This window comes from Bacillus rossius, chromosome 1 (assembly GCF_032445375.1).
Source record: "Bacillus rossius redtenbacheri isolate Brsri chromosome 1, Brsri_v3, whole genome shotgun sequence".
Lineage (NCBI taxonomy): Eukaryota > Metazoa > Arthropoda > Insecta > Phasmatodea > Bacillidae > Bacillus > Bacillus rossius.
In genome coordinates this window covers 29,476,610-29,501,776 of record NC_086330.1, presented here as the reverse complement: position 1 = coordinate 29,501,776, position 25,167 = coordinate 29,476,610, and the positions used below count along the sequence as shown (strand labels likewise).

The 25,167-nt window shown below is 39.1% G+C and overlaps 1 protein-coding gene across 2 annotated transcripts in view; it reads right to left on the bottom strand.

Moving 5' to 3' along the window:
* LOC134533642 (androgen-dependent TFPI-regulating protein-like) overlaps positions 1 to 19,910 on the bottom strand; it is a 45,164-nt gene extending 25,254 nt beyond the window's left edge. The window contains exons 1-2 of one of the 2 annotated variants that reach the window (XM_063371178.1): positions 19,760 to 19,910; positions 4,162 to 4,382 (exon numbers count right to left, since the gene is read on the bottom strand). In XM_063371178.1, the coding sequence (XP_063227248.1) occupies positions 4,162 to 4,347 (186 nt within the window). In that variant the 5' untranslated portion in view covers positions 4,348 to 4,382; positions 19,760 to 19,910. Of the gene's footprint in view, positions 1 to 4,161; positions 4,383 to 12,956; positions 13,025 to 19,759 lie in introns of those variants that run through there. The other variant, XM_063371169.1, reaches the window with a different exon arrangement.
* Between the last annotated feature and the right edge of the window lie 5,257 nt (positions 19,911 to 25,167).

Genomic DNA, 25,167 nt, shown 5'->3' with positions numbered 1-25,167 from the left:
ACTCGTTTGCAGTACTTGATACAGGCGTGTATCAGTTGCAAAGTAGCAGGTTGATACTCTGCAACCCACCTCTAGGGTGAGTGTGCAAAGGAAGCGGACAGAGGCGGACAGAAGAGCGAGCCATTGTCGAGCCAAGCTACAGTTGATAGTGTTAATGTTTCAATGACCAGTGTAAAACTAATTGCTGTGGTCAGAAATCTTGAGTATAGAATTTAAATTTATAGTGTAGACATTAGTAATAAATAAAAGTGTACTAATAAATTGGGCTATTCCTTACGAACCCATTTTTCTCTCCACACTATGCTCGTAACAATATTTTTAAGTTTTACAATAAATAAGAACGGATTAATAGTGTAAATGATATGAATAATTTTTTTTTTTTTTTAATTCTACCTTTAGTTTTTCCAACTCCTTGCAGCGATGGTTCGTCTTATCTAAAACTGTATCAGAAAAACCTCTTAGATAAAAATTACAAGATTTACAAAATATTTGAACGGATTCGATGGTGTGCATACTAAGTTATAAATTTTTTTTGTCCTCCAACCCTTGTTTTTTTTCACCCCTTGCAGTTATGGTTGGTCGTATCAAAAATTTATAATACTAAAGGTTTTGGTATTACTCCTAAGAATTATGATAGGTTCAAACGGATGTGATATTTTTCATATTATGGGAACTAGAGCGATTTTCTATTTTTCAAACAACTTTCCTCATTTTTACCCTTTTGGTCGGATTTTGCCATTAACGAACTTGACAGAGATTTTCCATTACTATTTTAAGTATAAGTTTGAAAGCAATTTTTGCCAAATGAAGGCAGTAATTATGTATATAATTGTGATATATGTGATATATATGGTTACGATTTATAATGTGGGGAGAACTGGGTTCATAATAGATAGCCCAATTAGGTTTTATTACAGTTTTATTAATAAATAATATTTACATTAATAAATAATTGTACGTACATATAAATGTTCGATCACAAGTCACTAGCACTTAAAAATTTTTATTTGCAGGTCTCTCAATGTCTCTCAAGTTCCACAGTTCGCACTCCTCACTGGAGCTAGGCTCAACAGTGGTTCGCCCCTTACCTCGCGCCTGTTCACACACAGTGTCTCGCGCCACTCGGTCGCCGCACTCTCACGATTCAGTCGAATTTCGCGTCGCACCACTCTCTGGAAAAGGGGGGGGGGGGGGTATTTTGCCCTCTTCACTGATGTCGCGCTTCCTTCTTTCCCTCGGGATCCGCTCGGAACTCCCGCGGAGGCCGGCGTCGCTGCTTAAGTACTAGAGGCACCCCTTCTCGAACCGACGAGAGCGGCCGACGAGAGTCGCGTCATCCCGAGCCGACCCGACGCCCGAACAATCCAGAAGGGCGGCGTCCATTCTCGCCACTTCGTGGGTCGGCTCGCGGAATTCCCAAGGCCGCTCAGCGACATATAACAGCGCCGAGGCAGGATGATGCGCGTGATAGGGGTAGGGGGGATAGCCACGACCCTTGTAATCCGGCCAGGCGCGCGTGGCACGCCTTACGACAGTGTGCGGCGCGAACTTCCAGTGGCCGTGCAGCTCCGAACCTGGATATGTATTATGTGTTGCAACACCAGTCTAAATTAGGTTTTTTAAAAGTTGAAATTACTCATTGCTATGGCTATTTTAGTTTACCAAATATACTCCAGGGTTGGTTTCATTTGGCACACCAATAGGTTCGGTATGTCCCCTAATTTTTTTGAAATTTTCTATATATTGGTTTATGGCCATACACGTGGACCGCCATCTTCCTCTGAATATTTCGTTGTATGTTGTGCGCACACCGTAAAAACTCACTCTCATAACTTTTTCATAGCGTGTCTAAATAAGTATAACCTAAAAAACGTTACGGCAAAATTATGTTTAAAATTACGTGAATCTAAATTTAATGAAACTACTTTTTATTCAAAAAACTACACTACAACGTAACAAATAAAAAACACACCAAGCCTGTTGGATATGGCTACACAAATTCCCAAAATACTTACTGAATTTCATTGAATTCGTTTCAAGAGTAACGAAAAATGCAGCCCTGTAGCGTCGCTCTACTTACGCTTATCCCAGGGTGAGGTGGTGGGGCGCCCAATACTCCCCTTTCCCCTCTCCCCCATCGAGCGCCCCACTAATTATTGTTGAACTTTCCGCTATGTTCTTATCACGCTCTCATCGCATCGAGGTTAAGTTAGGTAAGTTTAGGTTATATTACACTAGGTTATGTTAGGTAAAGTTAGGTTTGATTGTGGTATTTCGGCGTTAAGGTACATTTAAGAAACACACACAAATTCATTCAGTTGTTATTTCGGCGTTGTGGTACACAGCAGTTTTCTAGCTGTCGGCGTTGTGGTCAATTTTGACATATGGCGTTATGGTATTTCGGCGTTGTGGTAACGACCCTTCCAGAACGTTCCCAAACTGAATCCCAGTAAGGAATCGGATCGAAAACAGTTTTAATAAACGGTGCCCTGCGCGAGGCTAGCGATCTTTTTCAGCGCATTCTAACGGTCGTTTCGAAACCATCGACACACTTGTTACCGCAAAAATACCATAGATTAGCGGCGAAATCGCACAAAAAAAATGGAACGTCCTTTCTAATATCCTCAAGTGCCTTTTAATGTTGCGATTATTTCTTGTTATGACCATTGCAGTGTGTAAAATGTATTCCAGGATAGTTTCGCACACCAACACGCTTGGTACATCTCCTCATGATCACAAAAGTGACTATATACTAGTTAACGGCGCCAGACGTGGGTCCGCCGTATGGACGGAATCGACGGAAAAGTGGAGCTCTGCGCACGCGGTAACGGTATCAGTAACGGATTTTGACACCGTTCCCTAGAGATAAGGGACTGGCCGTGTGCTATCCGTGCGCTGGGAACGCGGTTGAGGAACACGCGTGTGTTTGTGTCGTGAGACCGGCGGGAGTCAGTGTGTCCACAGTTAGTACTTTCGTACTAGATCTAGTACTTTTATAATTTTTTTAGTGGTCTAGTATAATTACGCTCAGATCTAGTACATTTTTTTCTTTAATATAATAATATTATCAGTAACTCCAATATGTTTTATTATTAAGCGTTTTTTTTTAACTATGGAATGTATGTGTGTGTGGTGTGATGTTTAAGTTCAAGCATTGCAATGTCATAATAACTTCCTAAATTGTTAAAACCATAACAAATTATAACTTAGTACTTTTGACGTGACAACGTCTAATAAATCGATGAACGCCGGCTGCACGCACGAAAAAGTGTCCAGTTACGCACATTGTCCCGTTACTCTGTGTCCCGTTATGCTCATTGTACGCTTGCGCCGCATCTATCTCTCTTCCACTCGATTGGAACAACCATCAATTTGACTTTTTCGAGGCACGTTAAATTTGAAACACTCCCATTCGTTTCCTACTGTTCCTATCATCGTCCTATCCTTAACAGAATAACACAGATTGGAAGAAGTTAAATAGCAAACATGTAAAAAAGTTATAGTTAAAATAATCTGTTCGTTAAAGTAATAAACATATTTGAATTAATGAGTGCAAATAAAAGTAAATTTATCAATTAAATTGTAGATTTCATTTCTCTCCTTCTTTGTATCCATACAAAATAGTGATAATTCAATAAAAAATGATTCAATTTTATTCATAAAAGTATGCAATCATTTCATCAATGTTTTGTTATGACGTTGTCACGTTATAATATCGTCCGTAAACCGACTTTACAGACAACCAATTTTTTTTTCAAAACCTTTTTTTTCTCGTCTAAGTTGGTACGAAATATTTTTTTCCTTGTGGACACCCGTGGCGGGACGCAGGGCCGCAACAAAATCTCTGGCACCCGGGGCATGAATAGATTCATGCCCCCCCCCCCTCCCCTCTTTTTAGCACATACCACACCAATAAAGCGGGGGGTCCGGGGGCCCTCACACGGAAAAATGGTGTTATTTAAGCATTTCCCATACTTACATGTAACAGTTTCTGTGCTACTGTAACTTCCATGCATGAACCCACTACCAGTTGTAGTAGGAATTACAATGCAAGCCGGCGATTTCGGCGCGCCCACAGCTTTGCGCCCGGGGCGTATGCCCCGCTTGCGCCCCCCCCCCCTCCCTAGTTGCGGGCACCCGTGGCGGGAGTTGGCGACCGACCTCTCCCCAGACGGTGAAGAGCTGCGCGCCCATGGCGATCAGGCGCGGGCCGGCGCGGCGCCAGCGGCCCGCCAGCACGGACAGCGCAGTGCCGGCGGCGAGGCAGTCCAGCCACAGGAAGAAGAGGGGCGCCGAGAGATGCAGCAGCCTCAGCAGAGTCGCCCGCGCCCCGGGTCCCCGCTCCATGGCGGCGCGGGTCGTCGCCAGCAATCAGCAGACACCTGGAAAATTCACGTTTTCGATGGCCTTCAGGACAGACTGCACATACCCCTGTACCCTCGGGCAAATAAATGCAAGTTTCATTGGCTGCCGACTTGTAAGTCGTCACAGCTGGTTTGTCTGTGATTCGATCTTTCTTTGGGTTGAGGGTTTATAACTGGTTGAGATTCACTCCAGATGAACAGTAAGCCAATAGCAAAATCACCTAAGAGGTATATGTGTTTGAATTCTAGCCTACCACCGAATGAATCCGCGAATTTTGCAGGTCTCTAGCAATTAGTAGAGACCTGAAAAATTCGCGGATTCATTTCGTGTCATGCTCAGTGGCGTAGCCAGGATTTTGTGTATGGGGGTGTTAAGAAGCATGCCCCCCCCCCCCCCCCCGTATTAAAGCGGGGCGTGGGAAGGGTCCTCCCCCGGAAAAATTTGGATTTTAAGGGGTTTAATTTTTGCTATTTTTAGCAGTTTTCGGTTCTTAAATTTAAATATTGTAATTGTAAAATTTTTTATTAATTTTAATATGAAATTTGTTTGAGAGATGAATAAGAAATTAACTAAAGATTTGGTGCTAAAAGGGGGGGGGGGGTTTGAACCCCTAAAACCCCCGCCCCCTGGCTACGCCCCTGGTCATGCTACAATTCAATATAATTACACCTTGGTGCCGCTTCTGCCATCGGTTCGCTGTTGATCTGGAGTAATGAGGGGCCTATTAGAGACACCCTCGCTCGTGGAAGTGTCGAATGACAGGCTGCACAGTCGAGACGATTCACAAGTGTCAACAGCCAATGAACAGTTGGCATTTGCCCGTGTGTTTGTAGAGGATAGTGGAGTGTATCCTGGAGGTCATTGAACCCGCGAATTTTTCCGGTCTCTAGCAATGAGGATCGCTCGCTAGGCTGCAACAGCGTACGACTGCGCCGGTGTCACTGGAGCTCGTCTGCACTGCGGACTTCTCAACCGAGAATTTCAACTCGAATAAACGAAGAGTTTATTCGTAATTTCAATATAACTGAATCTTCGTACAAACTACGTCGTATTTCGACTTCAAAGTTGTATGTTTCGTTCTAAACAAAGGTAAACACACACATGGAGAGAAAAAAAGAGTTCTTTCTTTAGGCTTTTGACTGTGTTTTAGAAGATTGTATAAGAAACCTTGAAAGTTGGGTGATAAGCGCAGATAACATTTAGAGTCATGGCCACAGTTACGTTTACAAGTTTATATATATATAAAAGTTGTACCTTTTATTAAAAATAAGAGGGTCTAACAAATGTTTTGCCCCCGGGCCCTTAGTTTCCTCCATGCAGTCTATAAGTTTTCGTCGCCATTAACATTCAACAAAATAAAGTTTTTTTATGTGTGTAACATCTCAGCTCTCGGGATACGGCATTTGGTAGGAGTAATTACGTTAATGAAACGGAAGCACATGGAACGGAAATGTGTAACCACCCCGATGCTGCCATCTGTGACGGATGGCGCAAACCAAAGTTCACAAAGACAAAGGGAAACTTAATTGTTGAATGGATTTTAACAAGATATGCAGTATTATAACATATTTTTTTTGAGAATTAGTTCCAAATCAGGGGTTTAGTATTTTATTAGTCTTTGTTTTTGTTTTAATAGGAGCCGTTTCATAACACAATTTAAAATTTCGCTCCGTTAATCAAATCATTCAAAAATTCGACGTAGCTGCTCCGGGAAAAGAATTCTAACGGCGGGCGCCGATACAACGTGTGATTCGCTTCAAGAATTGTAGTTGATAACACAATTTGTGAGTATTTATTAATCACGCTCGGCATTATTGACGTTAAATTTCGTGTTTCAATTTCGTCTTATAAGTGTGTTTGCAACATGAGAACACTTCATTTCACTCGTTTCCTAGGTCAGATTTGACACATCTCACATTTTACACCTCGTAATTGCCAGTAAAATTTAAACATGTGTTTTGAATAATTTTCTGCTGTTAGCACTCCGTGCGACGTAAATGCTAATGACCCAGTTCTTCGTGTATTTTAATTTAAAAATTCTCTAGAATTTTTTGGCTGTTTACAACTAGTCGTTGCATGCTTGTTTCTTTTGTCTACGTCGTGTACAGCCGGTTACAAATCCCGAAAAAAAAAAGTTTTAAAATTTTTTTTCGGATGCATGCATGGATATAATATGTTGATGACGTTTTAGTACGTAGATACCCTGCACAATAAAGATGTAGAACTGCATCCTTGACACCGAGATTTAAGCACTGAGTAATTTATTTTCGCAATACTAAGTGAAAACAAAAACTTTGGAACTAGGCGCGTATTCATAACGCATACGAGAGGTGCTAGTGAAAAAAATTCTTCGCGTGATCTGCGTTCTAAAGATAATTCAGATATGTCAGTTACTGGTAAATTAGTTTTTTTTTTTACTCACTGAAGCTTCAATAACAGAACACCTCCAGCTGATGAATTAGCGGAACGAGCTGCAAACCACAGGTTTGGAGTGGAAATTTATAAGAATAGATATGAATCGACACTTAACCCAGGTAATTCAGTCGTTTCAAAGGAATATTCATCTGGATATCACTGATTACATGGTACCAACGGGCGCCGATTTCAACAGATTTATAATAAGTTGTTGTATACCTTAGGAAATGTGAAAATAACTAGCTGTTTATGCTCAAGATTTCACGTACGTAATACGTTTTTACGCTGTGAGTGGTATCTATACTGGATAAAAAAGAAAGAATTATAAGAAAAGAAAAACCATTGTTAACAAGAGAGGTAATGGATGAGCACCGTCTGACTGTTCTCGCTCGAGTTATTTTTCAAGCTATCTAGTATCTCACAGGCATAAATCATGACCACCTCCCGGTCGATTGTGAAAAAGAAGATCGTTCACTGGAACTAATAGCAGCAAGTAAATTCTTGCCAGGTAAACAGTAGAATTGGGCCATCCATTTCACCTGCGCTTTGAGAGCAGTGAATTGTACATAACTGTCTGGAATGTAAAATTTATTTGGCTCAGTGCCACTAATAGGTGCCTGGAATTCGATTTTCCTCTGACGTATTCTTTACAAATATTCACCCTCTTCCTGCAACCATTTGGGTTAAGAAAGCTACATAACATACAGAATTTTTATGTAAGGCATCACAATTTTAAGTAGTAATATCTTACTGTCTTAAAACTGAACTTAACTGAAACGAGTTTGCTTTTGTGTCACGTGACCAACGAACGAAGGACTACTATGCTAATGTAATGCTTTCCTTTAGCTGGAAACATAACAGAACGAGACTCAAGTGAACCACACTGTCAAGTTTCTAGTTTGTCACTAAAATCGTAAGCTCACTCTATGAAATATAGGCCTTAGTAGACAACTCCGTATTCGAAATTTTATTCGCCTACTTATTTAACATTTTAATTTAGCTTTAATAGTGTTTTTTTTATATTGAAAGAGATTCCGACGGTTTTACCCCTATAGATTTTCAGTATGAAAATGTATGGTTCACAAAGATATTTATACATACATGTGTGGTAAATGGGGTACCTTACACATGAATATTTATTATTTTGCCACAAAATAACAAGATTGGGTCTCTAAAGCCGAACCAATAGTTATTAGGAAAGTAAAATCTTAAATGTTAAAATAAGACGTTTTCATCAACTCATATCGGCTGCAGACTCAAGTTTCGATGTCGTGCGTAGAGCTAATGAGGCAATCCATTCGCAAGCCAGTATTAATCTTAATGGTCCCGCACATACCTGCGCACACATACTGTGTGCAGATGTTAAGAAAAATAACACGCGATTTAAAAAAGGTTAAAGATATAAAAGTGGGTCTGTTTACAAAAAGCTTTTAAGAAAACCCTGAGAGCGTGTAAGTAGTTCTGTTTCCGTATTTCGTTTTTAAACTGGTTTTAATATAAGAGTTAAAATAGCATAAAAGCGCGTTTTCAGAATATTTTTTAGGCATTAAACATCCAGTAGAGTTTCTTGAAAGCACTCTCGGAATTTGTATTTCACCTGTATCTTCATTTCTCCGCTATATAATTTTATGGTCACAGCTCAAATTTAAAATTCGCCCTATGCACGCCAGTCCACAGCATTGCGCTTAGAGGCGATACCGCGCTAAAAGCACTAGCGAGCGTCGCACTTATCTATCATCCCGCCTCAACAACACAAGGCTGCCTTATCGCTCTCACGCGTACACACTTGCGAGCACGGAGGAATCTTTCAGCCAACTTGCGATCCTGAAATAAAACATTCAGGCCGGTAATCCAAGACCAAAAATAAGGGTGTACGTATTGAATATGCTACATCTGTACCCTAACTTTATTCCTAGTGCACGATAGGAAACGGCCAGTCCCATATTTTCAGGCAACGGATTTTGGTGTCCTATTTGTTACCGATCTGTTGCCCAAATTCCGCGCATGCGCAGAGCCCACTTTTTCGTTGATTTCGTCCAGATGATGGACCCGCTTCTGACGCCATTAACTCGTATATAGTCATTTTTGTGATCGTCGGGGATGCCAAATGAAACTTTATGTTACCGAAACTGTCCTGGAATATATTTTGAGCACATTAACGGTCATAACAAGAAATAATCGCAACTTAAATGTACTTGAGAAAATTAGAAATGTTCTATTTGTGTGCAATGGTGCTGATATCTCTATTTTCGTTTTTTTTTTGTTTTAACATTTGTATCGATTGATGCGAAACGTCCACTTAAATGCGTTGGAACCAGTTTTCTAGCCTCGCGAAGGGAGCCGTTTATTAAAACTGTTGCCGATTTGTTTCCTTACTGGGATTCGGTTTGGACACGTTCTGGAATACGGCGTGAGTCAGTTTACCGTTGTATCCCAACAAGGCATTGCTTATTCGCTACCTTAACCGAACGTCTTGTTACACCGCCCTCACTCAACCGTTAGGAGAGCGTACTTTTGACCCAGCCTCGCGACTACCGAATCGCTCGCGAACCAGATGCGGGGAGTTCAGGTTGTTAAATTGTTATCTTGAAGGCTGGGTATCGCGGCGGTTCGCTGGACGCAGTGATAAAACTGTCCGAACGCCAACACGAACCGTAAGGTCGCGTCACTCAATAAAAACCACCACGCAACCCTACAATCTTTTACTACCTTCTGCAGACAAATGTCTCCTGACAGCACGTGTTCATCTTCTTTTTATCGGGTGGACCGATAACAAAGTTTATCGCGGGTCAGGCTGAATTTTAAGAAGACGCGCGCATTCGAGGAGGAGTGATAGCAACCAAAAACGCCATCTCATTTCAACGTTTTTTTTTTGCCTTCAACGTTTGGTCGTTTGATTTTCAAAAATAGGCTACTTTAAAGCATTGGTATATGATCTACTGGTGTGGCTGAAATTAATAATGAGATGACGTTGTAAGTTGATTCCTCCTGTTGAAGTCATTGTAATTTAGCATTGAATTCATTTTCGCTGATGACCACTACTGAAATAATACTGTAAGTAGGCACCATGGCATGGAATACTAAAACGTCTAAACTTGTGATCTAAACTTCATCGCAGACTAAATTACAATATAAAACGATGAAAGAAGTGTAACTGCATGGAAACTGTTGAAACCAACGAGGCGTATCTCTGTCCGTGCCTCTGGCTCTTGACAAACTCTGAGGGAATAAATTTATTTATTTTATTTATTTATTTAAATTTGTTACATGCCCACCGACAGACTTGAGACTTTAAAAGTGGGCACGACACAAAACAAGTACGACACAAAACAAGTAAAAACAAACACTATCACAATAAATAGAGACAGCACAGGATATTCACAAAACATGAAAACAGAAAAGACATAAATACCTAAAGGACAAGATAACATGACACATTACTTAGCGAAATATTAATTACATTATTATATAACCTCAGTGAATACATTTACTATACCGGTACACAAAATATACAGAAAAATGGATAATACAATCATCTCACGGCACGCGCGCGTTTTCGAGCGCCTGTGCTGTGACGTCACGCTTGCGGAGTACTAGCGGAGCACCGGGTCGAACCCGTATCCCCCACTACTTCCTGTTGGGGAAAGTCAAAATGTCTAGTCGCGTTGAGGGAGAAAGAACATGAACCGAAAGGTGGCATATTCAACAGTTTTAAAAATGTTTTTTTTTTCTCTCGTATAAAATTCAAAAAAATTTCTTCGTTAAGACTTGGCCTTTCTCGCCATGTTTTTTTTTCCTTTCAATTTTCTCGTCATTACTTTTACTTAAGGGCTATGTCTGATATTTTAAGCTCGACACCTCCCTGTCACTTAATATTTGCAATAAATATTTACTTTATAATTCGCGCAAGTAATAATAGTTACGAGCATTTGCGCAAGTTGTTTTACGACTATTATATTACACTTAACGAATATCTGTTGAAAATATTAAGGACAGAACAGCAACTGCAAAGGAGGTATAGAGTCAAATTTTTCAGAAATATCCCTAAACATGGGCAGACACAGATTCAATTTCTTTTTAGTTGGTTTTGGGGGAGGGGGGGGGGGGGGTAGAAAGGAAGGTTTCGGGTTTATGGAGATGGAGTACCTTCCAGTTATATATGGAATTGGCTATTTTTAAGAGGAACGATATTTTAACGCATTTCTGACGTCTTAAAAAGTATTTCTTCCCACAGGACCACCACTGGCTCTAAATAATAGTGATGACGAGAAAATTAAAAAAATATATAAGTATGTATCAAAGTGTCGTGGGTGACCGAGTCTCGATATCTCAAGGCAGGGATCACAAACCAAGAGATTTTCCAAAGACCAAAACATAGAGTCTATTTAACTGTGATATACAGTTAAAGTCATACCGAAACATCTATTGAACACTAACTCCAAACACTTTACAGGGGAAACTATTTTTAGCAGCCAGTCTTTGTCAACTGCTAGAATTTCGTGAAATTATATCTACTATTTGTTTTTTTAACGAACCCAAATTTCTAAAATAAAAAAATAGAAAACTGATGAAAAAAATATGGTCGTTTTCGGTTCTTAATCATTCTCCTTGAGTGCAGACTTCAGGCCTTGACCTCTCCAGCCAAGTTGGGTCGTGACCCTTTTTATGTTATTGTCATTTGTTTTCGGGTAATTGCGTGGACGTTTCACAATATGAGCGTTAATTTTTATGTTTTATTTCTCACACGTTGTTGCCGGGTATGCTGCATGTTATCTGATCTTTGTAAAATAAAATTCAATAAATAAACAGTCGTTAACTGAAACCTTTTTGTTTAGTTGCTTGTCACTGTCAATCACTTCACTATGTAGAATTCGCTGCCGGAGCAGCTACGTCGACAATCGAATCATTTGATTGGCAGACCGAAAATTTAAACTATGTAATGGAACAGTTCTGTTAATAGCGAAAAAATACTTAAAAATAATAATAAACCCCGGTTTTTGGACCTGATTTTCGACAAGGAATTTCATTAAGATACTTCCCATTTCGTTAAAATTAATTAAACAGTTAATACTAAAATGTTTACATTTGTCTTTGTGAACTTTGTTCCCCACCATCCACCACAGGTAGCAGCATCGTGGTTACACATTTCCGTTCCTTGACCTCCATCGCATTCTCCCACCGAACACCGTATACCGAGAGCTAAGATGATACATACGTGATAAAGTATATCCGTAAAAAAAAGTCCCAGATTCAATGGTAGGTATATTAAGAGAATTAAATTTAAACTAATAACAACTAATTATACATTAAATTGAGGTAACTTGGCCTAGGTTTTTCTTACAAATGTTGAAAATGTGCACCTAAAGAAATACGTCACACTTCCAACTTAAAGTCCAATTCTTCCAACACTTTGGTTAACACGTCCGTAGTAATGGAAACAATAGCCTCTTCTCAACGGCAGATCATTAGGAAGCGGCGGAACGTAGACATGATCTTTTTCTAAAAACCCCTAAAAGGGGGGAGGGGTGAAAAATCGCATGGCTTTGTGTCAGTGTGAACGTGGAGGCCAGCGAATAAAATTAAAAAAAAAGGCTTTATCGTACTAAACCATTTCTTAGCAAAATTACAGAACACAAAACGCTTTACGCTCAGGAGTCGCCATTTCGCGTGGGTGGCGCTGCAAGCGAGAAAACAAACAAAACTGTCATCACGCGTTCGCTTACCTAAAAAAAAAAAAAATTTAAAAAAACCTATCGTAGTTACTCGTTAATTGTGACTTTTAACCAACGTTCTACAACGCCTACAGTTGATACTGTTGAAATTTATAACTGGGGCATTATCTTTATGAATATACGGATACAGTGGCAGATCCAGAGAAAAAATGTCTTTAAAATTACTTAATTTGTATTTAATCTACTCACACTACACATAACATCCAACCACCAGATTTTATGATTCTACAAGAAATTCATTTATTATATTAAAATATTTTATTGGTTTCAGAAACAATCATTTTTGTCGGCAATATTAATGCAGCAGACAACTGTTTTTTTTCGGGGGGGGGGGGGGGAGGACACTTGCCCCTGGTGCCCCCCCCTCCTCCTCCTTGGATCCGCCACTGTACGGATGTATAATGAGAAAATGAATGAGTGCGCATTGCCGTGAACGAAGTGTACCTTGTCCGCGCGATCACCGGAGGTTCGCCCGCCGCCGCCTCGATGTCGCCGTGGCCGCGGGCAGACAGACACTGGGGCCTCCAGTTGTTTACCGCGGCGCTATAAGCGGCGCGCGCCCGCGGCGAGGAAAAATTTTCCGAACCACGCGGCGGAAGAGTCCGTGCGCCTTCGGTCACGCTTCTTGCCGCGGCTGTCTCTCTCTCTCTCTTTCTCTCTCTCTCTCTCTCTCCGTCGCGAACGAGCAGCTCGCTTCTTCGGGCCCGCGGGGTAGCAGCGCTAGAGCGAGAGCTAGGGAAGGGGGTTGAGGTCAGGACCCCCGTCTACCCTGGCACTCATACGGCTTATATATATATATATATATACACACACACACACACTCACCACGCGATTTGAGATCTACTCAAGATATGCGAGCGGTGTCTGTTTACGAAAAATCATCCACGAATACATTGATGGTCAGATGAGAAGTTTCTGTTCCCGTACTTGGTTTATAAAACTGTAATTTATGAGAGTGGTAATGGCTAAAATGAGTGTTTTTTTTTTTTTTTTTTTTAGAAATAAAACACCCGGGAAAGAAACTTGAAAATTTTCAATTGCCTTCATTACACATCCGTCTTCATTTATCCACCTTATAATGTTAATGGCCACCACTAACACTTCAGAGTGGTTATAAGCACGATGAGAAGACTGCGCGCCAGTCCAGTCCACAGCCTTGCGCTTAGAGGCGACACCCCGCTAGAAGCAACAGCGGGCGTCGCACTTCATCGCGTCTCACGTACTAAAACACACGCCTGGAAAGGTGGGTGCCGCATTTTAACTTCTTACGCGTGCAGCGGTAATTTAATTATTTATATATTTTTAAGTGTCTTAGACTTTGTAAATTTACTCTGACAAATAATAATTTTATACTTTTACAATGACATATGTGTGTAACCAGTACTGCGTACTGACAAAAAAGACAATACACTCATTAATTTCGCACTTGATGTTCGTGTGATTTCACATATAAAACCAAATATGTAATTTAACACGTTAGTTATCAAAATAAAATATGCACATTCATGTATTTTTTTTCCGAACACTGTAGCACAATTAGTTTTTCTTTAAACGTTTGTGTACAATTAAACAAAATATACAATTTTTTAAATTAAATTACAAGACAAAATTTTTAAATAGCTAAGCTTTGTTTATGTAAATTAACAATACTTTTTTTCCCTTGACACTTGTACCATTTTGAATATCAACCAGTATAAATAATGTAACTTTGCGGTTAGTAAAGTGTTCACTTTTAAACATGGTAGGTATTGGCATAATTCAACGTCAAGTCGTGGATAGTTGATAGGCCAGTAAATTACCGACTGAATAAAAAAAATCAAACATGGTATATTTATAAAAAAAAATTAAAGACTGACGATGGTAAGAAATATTCTATCGGATATATATTATAAGACATGCTGTTAAAAAAAATTACTTTGCTAAAGTAAAAAGTTATTTTCTTTTATTAGTCCCTTTTTAGAATAACTTGCTAAGTTAGCAAAGTATTTTTGTTACAGTGTGATATTAAAATTCACCCGATTAAAAATGGTTGCCACATGAGTCTTCTAAATTTTTTTTTGCTAAAAGTGTAGCATGTTTGATTTTATTTTGAATTGTTATCAATAGTAGAGTTATTTATGATTACGTATCAGAATATTTTATTCACAGTAACTAATAATTTTTTGTAGGGTGCGTATTTAAAAACTTTTGAAAAAAAATGCCTATAACTCGAAAGAAAACGACATATTATGATTTTATTTCATTCAGAACCGTAATTTACTGGCTTGTCAACTGTTCTCGGCTTGATGCTTGAGTTATGGGACATCCTATACACAGGGGCGTAGCCGGGGGGGGGGGTTAGTGGTTCAAACCCCCCCCCCCCCTTAGCACCAAATCTTTAATTAATTTCTCATTCATCACTCAAACAAATTTCATATTAAAATTAATAAATTTTTTACCATTACAATATTTAAATATAAGTACCAAAAACTGCTAAAATAGCACTATTTTACACCTTAAAATCCTAATTTTCCCGGGGGAGGACCCCCGGACCACCCGCTTTAATATGGGGGGGGGGGCCATGCTTCTTAACACCCCCCATACACAAATCCTGGCTACGCCACTGCCTCTACATAGTCCTATATGTGTGTGTGTTCTTGCAAAACAACAGTTTCACAAGTAGGTGACACAGACCAACACTGCGTGGTGAACAGGCCGGCGTGAATCAAGAAAGCCGATTGTTACCAAACTACAACACTTAGTTCGTCTCCAATTACGTCTTCGCAGAAAAGACGTCACGCCACCACCAAACTACCTGCCATTTACGAATCGCTGTTACCAACCACATAATAACGACGCTCAGTAAAAACTACGTGCCATCTCAACACAGGAGGTTTTTGCGTTTGGGTAGTTACGTATACAGCAAACAATCCAAAGTTTTTTGCAGCAAATTAATTAACTTGCGCTTGGGACAGAATTCACCGTACATGAAAATCCATCAGCGCATTCGTACAGTCAGGTGTCAAGTAATTTGTGCATATACGCACGAAATCGCGCAATGCCATGTGCAAGTTGCAACTCTTCAAATTCAAATACAGATGCAATTTTTTCCCCACAAAATTCGAGGAATGTGACTTGAATGTCGGGCGAAGTGGCAATACTAGAGTCATCATAACCCTCTGATAACCCGGGGTCAAGGTTCAGGTTTTCAAAAATATCACAACCAGCAGTCCACAGCACATTTCTTGACTTAAAACTATCAGATATTTGTTTACAAAATTCATAAGCTAACACTGAAATAAAAATATGTACATATCATTTTGGATCTGAGTCAGCATTAGTAAACAAATAAGAGTATTTGCTAGTGTTCAATTTTATTAAGAAGACATGTAGTATTCAAATTATATAAAAATAACGTATTTCAGCATTCGTCAGTGATATGTGGCATATTACCTCAGTAACGAGCAAATTCACGTAGTCCTATGTTGCAAATACACTTATAATGCGAAACTTGGACACGTATAATTATTTAATAAAATGCTGAGCGTGATCAATGTACACAAATTGTGTTTTCAACTTCATTTCTGTACGCAAATCGCTGTCGGAGCAGCAAGGTCGTCTATCGAATCATTCGATTTGCAGAGCGAAATTTAAAACTATATGATAAACCGGCTAGGATAATAGCGAAAAATACTTGATAAAAAAAATTGGTTGTCTGTAAAGTTGGTTTACGGACGATAGTTTAACGTGACGTCATAACAAAACATTGATGAAATTATTGCATACTTTTATGAATAAAATTGAATCCTTTTCATTCAATTATCACTATTTTGTATGGATACAAAGAAGGAGTGAAATGAAATCCACAATTTAATTGATAAATTTACTATTATTTGCACTCATTAATTCAAATATGTTTATTACTTTAACGAAAGGATTATTTTAACTAGAACTTTTATACATACATGTTTTTCATACATACATGTTTGCTATTTAACTTCTTCCAATCTGTGTTATTCTGTTAAGAATAGGACGATGATAGGAAAAGTAGGAAACGAATGGGAGTGTTTCGAGTTTTATGTGCCTCGAAAAAGTCAAATCGATGGTTGTTCCAATCGCGTGGAAGAGAGATAGATGCGGCGCAAGCGTACAATGAGCGTAACGGGACACAGCATAACGGGACAATGTGCGTAACGGGACACTTTTTCGTGCGTACAGCAAGCGTTCATCTATTTATTAGACGTCACGTCAATACTAAACTCCGGTTTTGGACCTGATTTTTAGCAAGAAATTTTAATTCAACACTGAACTATCTTGTTAAAAAATTCATTAAACGGTTAATACTGTTAAGTTTCCGTTCTCCTTTGTAAACTTTGGTTCCGGCCATCCGCCACAGGTGGGAGCACCAAGTTTGTTACACATTTTCCTTCACTGACTTCCGTCGCACTCATGAAATTACTTCCACCAAATGACGTAGCTATAACTCAACGTCAAGCCGTGAATAGTTGATAGGCCAGTAAATTACGGCTCTGAATCTGAATGGCGTATGTCCAAAAGCTTACATCAAGTCATGCACTCCCATTGCACAAATCTTTCAAAGATAATTTCAAAGATAATACTGAATCAAAAAATTAAACATGCCATACTTTTAGCGAGAAAAAAATTAGAACACTGATTATGGGCAAAAAAAAATTGTATCGGATATACCTACAAGTCATAATGTAAAAATATCTAAGATGTAACATGTCAATAATTAAAAATCTTTTACCCTTGATCATTTATTGGCGAACACCCTGTGCCGACTCTTCTTGTGCCAGAGGCCATTTAGGACAATGCCTTCTTGTCACTCAGTATGTTCGTGGGCAGATCTTCAATCGGGCTTTGCGAATGTGTCTGAATGCATGCGTGGTGACGGGAAGCCTACAATTCGGGAATCCTTTTTTTCACAGACGAGAGAGCCAAACGCCCGATCGTGCATCTTAGATTTTTTTTTGTTCGTTGTAAATAAATATGGCGGTGTTGATAAAAGGATACTAATGGTCAGTTATGTTAGGTTAGCTACATTATAAATACTTTAAAACATTGCGTACGGTTGATTTGGTTAGGATAGCTACATAAAAGATACGGAAAAAAAAGCATGAACTTCGGTGAACTTCGTGTTTTGGCTCTCTGGTCTGTGAAAAGAAGGCTTCCCCTACAATTCGTTGTCCTCCGAAAGTCCCCGATCAGACACCAAGTACTACTCCGCTCTGTCGTGGAACTTCGCAGTAGGAATAGAAGAAAAAATATGTGAGCGAGTCATTTAGTACTCGCCAGTGATGTGCAAACACCTGACCTCGGTGCTAACTAACTTCTGGTGCACGCGGTGAGCTGCAGCGAGGCTGTAACCGTAGCGGCGCGTTCCTCCGTCTGCGCATGCGCTGGAGGTTTTTTTTTCCGCACACTTCCGACCAGCACAACCACAACATAACCTACAATACTTATATATTTTCAATGAAAATACTCAAACGATATTATTGAGTACATAAAACATATTCCAGGGTAGTTTCACTATAATAAAGTTTCATTTGGCACAACAATACGTTTGGTATTTATCCTTATTTAAAAAAAAAAAAAGACACTACAGGGTTGCTACACGTAGGTCCGCCATCTTTGTCACACATTTCCGTTCATCAACTTCCGTTCTATTTTCACGAAATTTATCCTAAAATACCGTATACCGAGAGCTAAGAGTTTACACTTAAAAAAAAATTTTGTTGGCTAGAATTCATACAATTTATGATTATTTTAAATGTCACTTTACTCAGGCATCATTTCATTTCAGTTATAATCGCCTAGTCATGATGAAATGTAATATCCCAAGAAATAAATAAATAACGAATTTATTGCGAGAATTCCAATACTTTAACAACTATTTTACGTAATAGACTGGGTTTATAAACTACGCAATGAACACAACAACGCAACATCGCAACAAGCAATCAACGTAAGAACATCAAAGTCGTAAGGAGTCACCAACTTTAGAACTTAAAATAGTAAAACAGTAAAAAAAAAATTGATGATAAAAGCGCAATTCAAGTCCCTTAAGTGCTTTCACGAATCTGTAACAGTTGTTTCATGCCTAAAAATTACTCTGAAAACATGACTTTGGGCCATTTTAACTCTTCTAAAAACACAGTTAAAAAATTTAATCCGAAATCAAAACTAATAATCGCCCTCATCCAATTCTTAAATGCTTGTCGTAAACAGACTCCACTCGGATATCTTGAGAAGTTTTGAAATCGCGTGTTTTTTCCTGAAGCTCTGCGCTCCGTGTGTGTGCGCCAAGGTAGGCGGGTCCCTTCACGCGCCATATTTGTACTAATCGCTCGAGATAGTATATTTAAAATGGTCTGATTACGAATAGCATTTAAGAGATATTGAACTCATCTATACACTATTGGTTTATAGTTTCATCTTAAACACACACACATACACACTTATATGGTTAGTGGAAAAGATCAATAACTGGTATTTTCACGGACGGTTTCTGGGTAAGTAGTATAGGAAATGTCTTTGATATTTCAGCATTAATTCATAGCGGCACCGTTTAAAGTCCTGTAGAGACGCCAGTTCGATGCCTGGCACGTAGAGGCGAAGAGGCGCGTGCTACGCGAGCCAATGTAGCCCTTAGTGACCGTGCGCTTTTAGAGCTTGAGAGCCCGACCATGCTCGAAGCAACACTCCATGTTAATTATATTTTCATTCTTTCGACAATACTTTTTATTTAAGGGCTATTTATAAAATTGTTAATTTAATACATTCTTTGCATTTATTGTTCTTCCACAAATATTTGTTACATATATATTCACTAAGTGTAATGTCTTCGTAATTATCATCAATTGTGCGACGTTTTACACCCATGATATTACACTAAGTGAATATCTGTTGAAAATATTTGTGGTACAACAAAAAATGCAAATGGTATTGAGTTAACTTTTTTTATATAAATGGCCCTTAACTAAATTTAATGACAAAAAAAAGAAGAAAAACCAAAATGGCGTGCAAGACCGAACCTTAAGTCCACAACTAAACCACTTTAATTTCTCCAGCGTGTTTACGACTGAACACAGATCTCGAAACACACACACACACACACAAAAGGCGTAGTTTATACGATGGTCAAGTCATCTGGAACTACGCAGAAGCCTTCGTTTATTTGAGGTCCAGTGAAATAACTGCATGTCGTGGTGAAGAGTTAAAAACGTCGAGTATCGACGACAGCTTACCGTAAAACAGCGTTCCGAAACAAGTGTTGGCTCAGTGCTGTCCGCTGTCACTCTCGCTCGGCCGAATTACTTCACGTAATCAGACACGCGTAAACGTGTTGACAAAAAAAAAAAAAAGGTACCCTGCGCGTGTCGAGACGCATGGAACACTGAGTGTGAAGAGCGAGTCTTGGCTCGCTCTGCCAGTGGATTCTGTGTCAAGGCGAACGTGTTAAAACTTTCTGAGCGGAGCTGGCCGTGTAAAGGTTGTTTAAAAATTCGTAGCACATAATTTAGGGGGGGGGGGAGGGTGGACAACACACAACCAGTCAAGCACAAGTCGCCAGCACACAAGTGCATACGCGGAACTTATCACGTGAAGCGCTAAAAGAGCGCGCTTTCCAGAAACGCTCTAACCGGGAACGTTTTTTTTTTTAAAAAAAGACGCGTGTGAAGCCTACGTTCGTTGTTGGCGGCCGAAGTTTCGAGCAGTTGTTCCGATGGGAGATTTGTGCGATTGGAAGTTGTCCCTTTATTCTGTCTCTTTCTGTCTATTTTTCTCATCATTTTCATAACACAGCACGCACCGCCCTCAAGATCTTCACCGGTCGAGTTCTGAGCATTAAATGTATTTGCGATTTGTGTTTGTCTTGTTGTGTTCTATCATCCCGTACTTGCGTACATATCCGTCCATCCACCGCGCAGGAGGTAATTGCCTATTAAAAGTGAACCCGCTCTAGACTTTTGCTACACGTTAAATTGGGAATCTACAGAGAAGTAAAAGCACGTACTTATTTACTTCTTCATAATACTGACTGTAAGAAGTTATACCCTACGACGTGAATTTGGTTCAAATCATTTTTCTGGCTAATGATCTTCCGATTTAAATCTGACCAGTTCGCTACGCCACCGTTTTAAAGAGACACTTAAAACACTGGCAATAATTTCAACATTTCTAATTGACAATTTGTCACACATCAGAATGGCTACCGCGATCAACCGGTGAAAACTAGGTATATGCAATTTTCAGACTTGTAATATGGTGTTAAAATAGTTTTATGGACTTGTACTTCGGTGTATTGATTCGCATTTTGGCGTAATTCAATTTTATCGTCCCAAAATACTGTCCCAGAATAAAACATTCATATTTGAAAAGTTTGTATGCTTTCAAAGGGCAGAAAAATATGTTATAATAAATATACCATAAAGTTAAATAAATAATTTTGGTTTCAAATAATGTATGAATTTCTCTAACGAGTAGGATCATTTAGCGTTATTTGAAGAATAAGATTTGCTGCATAACTTTAACAAAAAAAAAAGATTTGAAACGCCAATTAAACTTTAAATAATGACGTTTTAAAGAGAGCGTTCAACTTATCGATGCAGTCGGTCTTATCGTCCAATTATTTCAGAAATAAATTGATAGCGCATTGAAAGTATAGAACGTAAAAAAAAAGTGCTGTAATTTAACAACGAAGGCACGTGATCTTTTTGTTGAACAGCCTTTCTTTGTGCGATTTATGGGAATGGTGCCCCGAAGGTGAAACAAATTATTCTTTACCCTCTTCCCCACCCACCCCCACGACAAGCACTGATAAGCATCGTGGAGATCGTGCGCGGCTTTGCTCTCGAAACGAGCGACGGAGTATTTGTTAGTCTTGTTTTGTTATTGTAGCTGGCTCTTCGGGGCTAGTTGCGAGGGTGATGGGAGCGTGCGCTATTCCACGGATCACGCAGTTTCCCGGCCATGATGCACGGTCGAAAACCGCGGGGCGAAGGTTAAATTAAATCCAGACCATTGATCTCAGTTTCGAAACTAAGTGAAGCCATAAATTGCAAACGGCAATCACGCATTTTTTTTTCTTTCAAATTTCTAAAGTATCCTGCAGCAACAGCCACGACTGCTTCCAAGCTACGACCGAACTCCCAAATTAAAACACACATTTGCATTTCTTTATAAAGTCGAAATAATTTTGCTGCATTGTTTTTTTTTAATTTGAAATTCGTCACTTTCATCGATTATAGAGAAATTTCAACCCTTATTCTTTTAGGGAATCATTTTTATATTCAATAAAAAGTTACATTACAAACATTGTTTTAAATTTGTATGAAAAATGCATCCTAAATATAAATACAATTTTGGAGTGGTTATTAGTTTTCAAAACTATATAAAACTTGCGGGCTTTAAGTTCGGTTTCATCTAATAACGTATTGTAACCCAAAATAGTAAAAAAAAAAAAAAAAAAGTTATCATGCTAAATTCATTTCAATATTCATCGCAATTCCTCATATAAAAAGACCCCGAAAATAAATTAGTTGATTTTGAGCAAGTGTGAGACAATATTTAAAAAAACGGAAAAGTATAGAGAAGAAGAAAAAAAAAACTGAATTTTCAAAAGAAACGTTAAGCTAAAGAGAGATGTGTCAGTGAAAATTATTTGCGAAGGATAATGTTCGTAGCCTCTTGAATACCGCAAAATTCTGGTGATGTCGCAGCTCAATTAATTGGCAGCACGGTCTTTAACCACTGTGATGAGGAGATGGCATAGCGCGTCTCATTATTGGATTGCAGTGAGCGTCTTAATTTGCATTTACTTTCTCTTGCCAATGCACGACTTCTGTCACTATCGCTGTCCTTTTTCGGCGTGCTCTGTTGCCTGATATACGCCATATACCGCAAAAGTTTAGATACATCTTTATAATGTAAGTAATGTAAATTTAAAAAAAAATTATTTGAAACTTTCTAATTAGAGTTTTGAAAATATATTTTCTTGTATTTCATAAAAAAACATTACTGAAGAACTTCATATTGGTTTCTACTCTCTTTACAACTTTTTTATCATTTAACATTAGAGGCTAAATATTTTAATTGATTGCATTGTTATTGACAGTGACCGACACCTACAAATAGTTTGTCCTGTGAAATAATAATGTTAGTTTATCAATTAATTATATTTTTTTTTTATTCAGAATAACTACATCTATGTTGGTACTTGTCAGTATAGACTACTTTATGGTCTCAGAAAAACCAATAAATAATCAAATTTAAAATTTATTTTAATTAATGCTGGTCTGGCAAATGTGGCCGCTATTTACTCTGTAGTGTAAACTAATCACGAGACCCGCTATAGAGATTGCCGTTGTCCTCAGACTTTCTTTCTCGGACTATTTTTCCTCGGATACCAAGAAAAAAAGCAATCAATGACTCAGAATTCAAACCCATAAACTTCTGTCACAGGTTCATCACGAACAATAAGTTGAAAAAAATATGATACCACTAACGGTCTTCCTGAGGCTGGTATAGGCCTGCGCCTTTGAAGTTGGAGTTATAACGACATTTCTTACTGCAAATAATAGACAAAGTCTTAAATATGAAACACTGAGCTTATATATAATGTTTAATTGAGAAAAATTTTACGACAAACTCAAAACTTTTCGCTGACGTAAAATGATTACTTTGAAATAATTGGTGGTAGCAACACACCAGAAAAAGGAGTATTAAATTGAAAATAATATAAAATAGTAATATTAAAAACATCTAACAATTGTTATCGTAAATTACTCATAAAATAGTTTGATTGCGACAGAAGAAATATTTTGAACTAATAACTTCATTTATTTATGAATTTAGCTCCCGTGCGAGGTTCAACTAACGTGGTGGTTATTCGGTTATTAGTAATTTGTAATTTGCCAGTTTAGAAATTAACAAATTTCAAAACGTAAATCACATAAATGTCTCAGTTGACAAAATCTGGTCACGATACCATTTAGTACCAATATAAAAAGTACCAATTGGAACAGGGCCTCCAAAATTGCTCTAAAACGTACATACATATTGCATCACTAAAAATAATCAAAGAAAAAATGTAGTCGAAACCTTCTTTACGAAAATGTTTTCAAATTATTATACAAAACAGGCACCGATAAAACATTTAAATATTTCCCACTTAATAAAATTAGGCAATAGTTGGTTTAGTAACTAATGTTTAAAATAAACAGTACATAAAATATACATCCCGCACGACCTAAATAGAAAATACCGGATAATCCGCTGAGTTGGCAACACTACACGACGCAGGACCGCCAGTGTGCGCGCTGCGCTCTAGCGGGACATTCCCGACTCTGCGTGACTGCCGCGGGCGCCGCTAGATGTCCCTGGCATCGCTTCTCGCGGGAGCGGAAAAGGAAGACCAAAGAGGACAAAGACGGAGAAGGCGCGTGGAAGACGATAACGAGAAGAGAGGGGGAAAGTCAACAATCCACCTGACGCTCCCGTCCGTCGGGGAGGAATGACGGAACGTGAAAGAGGGAAAGAGTTTGGTCCACGGTGACGGTTACGGAAGGGAACGGAAGAATGAAAAGAAGGAGTGGGGGAAGGCGGGGGGAGGGATACCGCACCGGGTGCAGCCAGCTGTCGCCCGTGTTCCTCGGCCTCATAACGAACACAAACATTATTCCCTCACACCCCTCGCGACCGAGATGTTTACACGGCTTAATACCTCCTTTGTCATCAGCACTCCCGAGCAAGAGTGCCCCTCCACTCGAACAACTGACACCGATATCACCGCATCTGTCCTGGGCCGCGTTCCCTCACCACGCGCCAGGCTGGGTGCACAATTAAGAAAATTAACACAAGCGAGTGCGTAGCAGACCATGCACACAACCTGTACGAATTTGGTTCACGATTAAATTAATGATGTGGTAGAGACCGGAAAAATTCGCGAAATCATTTCGCGATAGGCTAAAATACAAATAGTTATACCTCAGTGCTGCCTCTGCTATTGGCTCACAACTCACCTGGATGACTCTGGGCCAATGAGAAACACCCGGCCAAAGCTGTATCGATTCACAGGCTGCTACGTTGGGACGTCTCAAAACACAGCAGTCAATGAGTGGGCGACATTTGACCGAGTGTACGTAGAACTATGGAGTTCATCCTGCAGGTCATTGAACCCGTGAATTTTTTCGGTCCCTAGGTATACGGCATCTGGTAGGAGTATAACCTAGTGAATAAAACGGAAGTCACATAAAACGGAAATGTGTAACCACGGTGCTGCCATCTGTGGCGCATAGCGGGAACCAAAGTTCACATAGCCAAACGTAAAACTTTCTAGTGTTAACTGTTTAATGAATTTTAATTCGATTGTTAGTATTTTAATAAAAAAATACTTAAATATATTTCCACGCATTTTTCACTTTTATCGGAGCCGTTTTCATTGTAAGGTTTAATCTTTCGCTCTGCAAATCGAAATGATTCAACAGTCGACGTAGCTGCTCCGGCAGCGAAAACTAGCGGCGGGTGCGGAAACTATGTGTGATTCGCGTACAGAAATGTACCTATTTGAAAACTTTTTTTTTTTTTTTTTTTTTTTTTTTTTTTTTTTTTTTTGTAATTTTATCACGCTCGGCATTATTTTAAAGAATTCTAC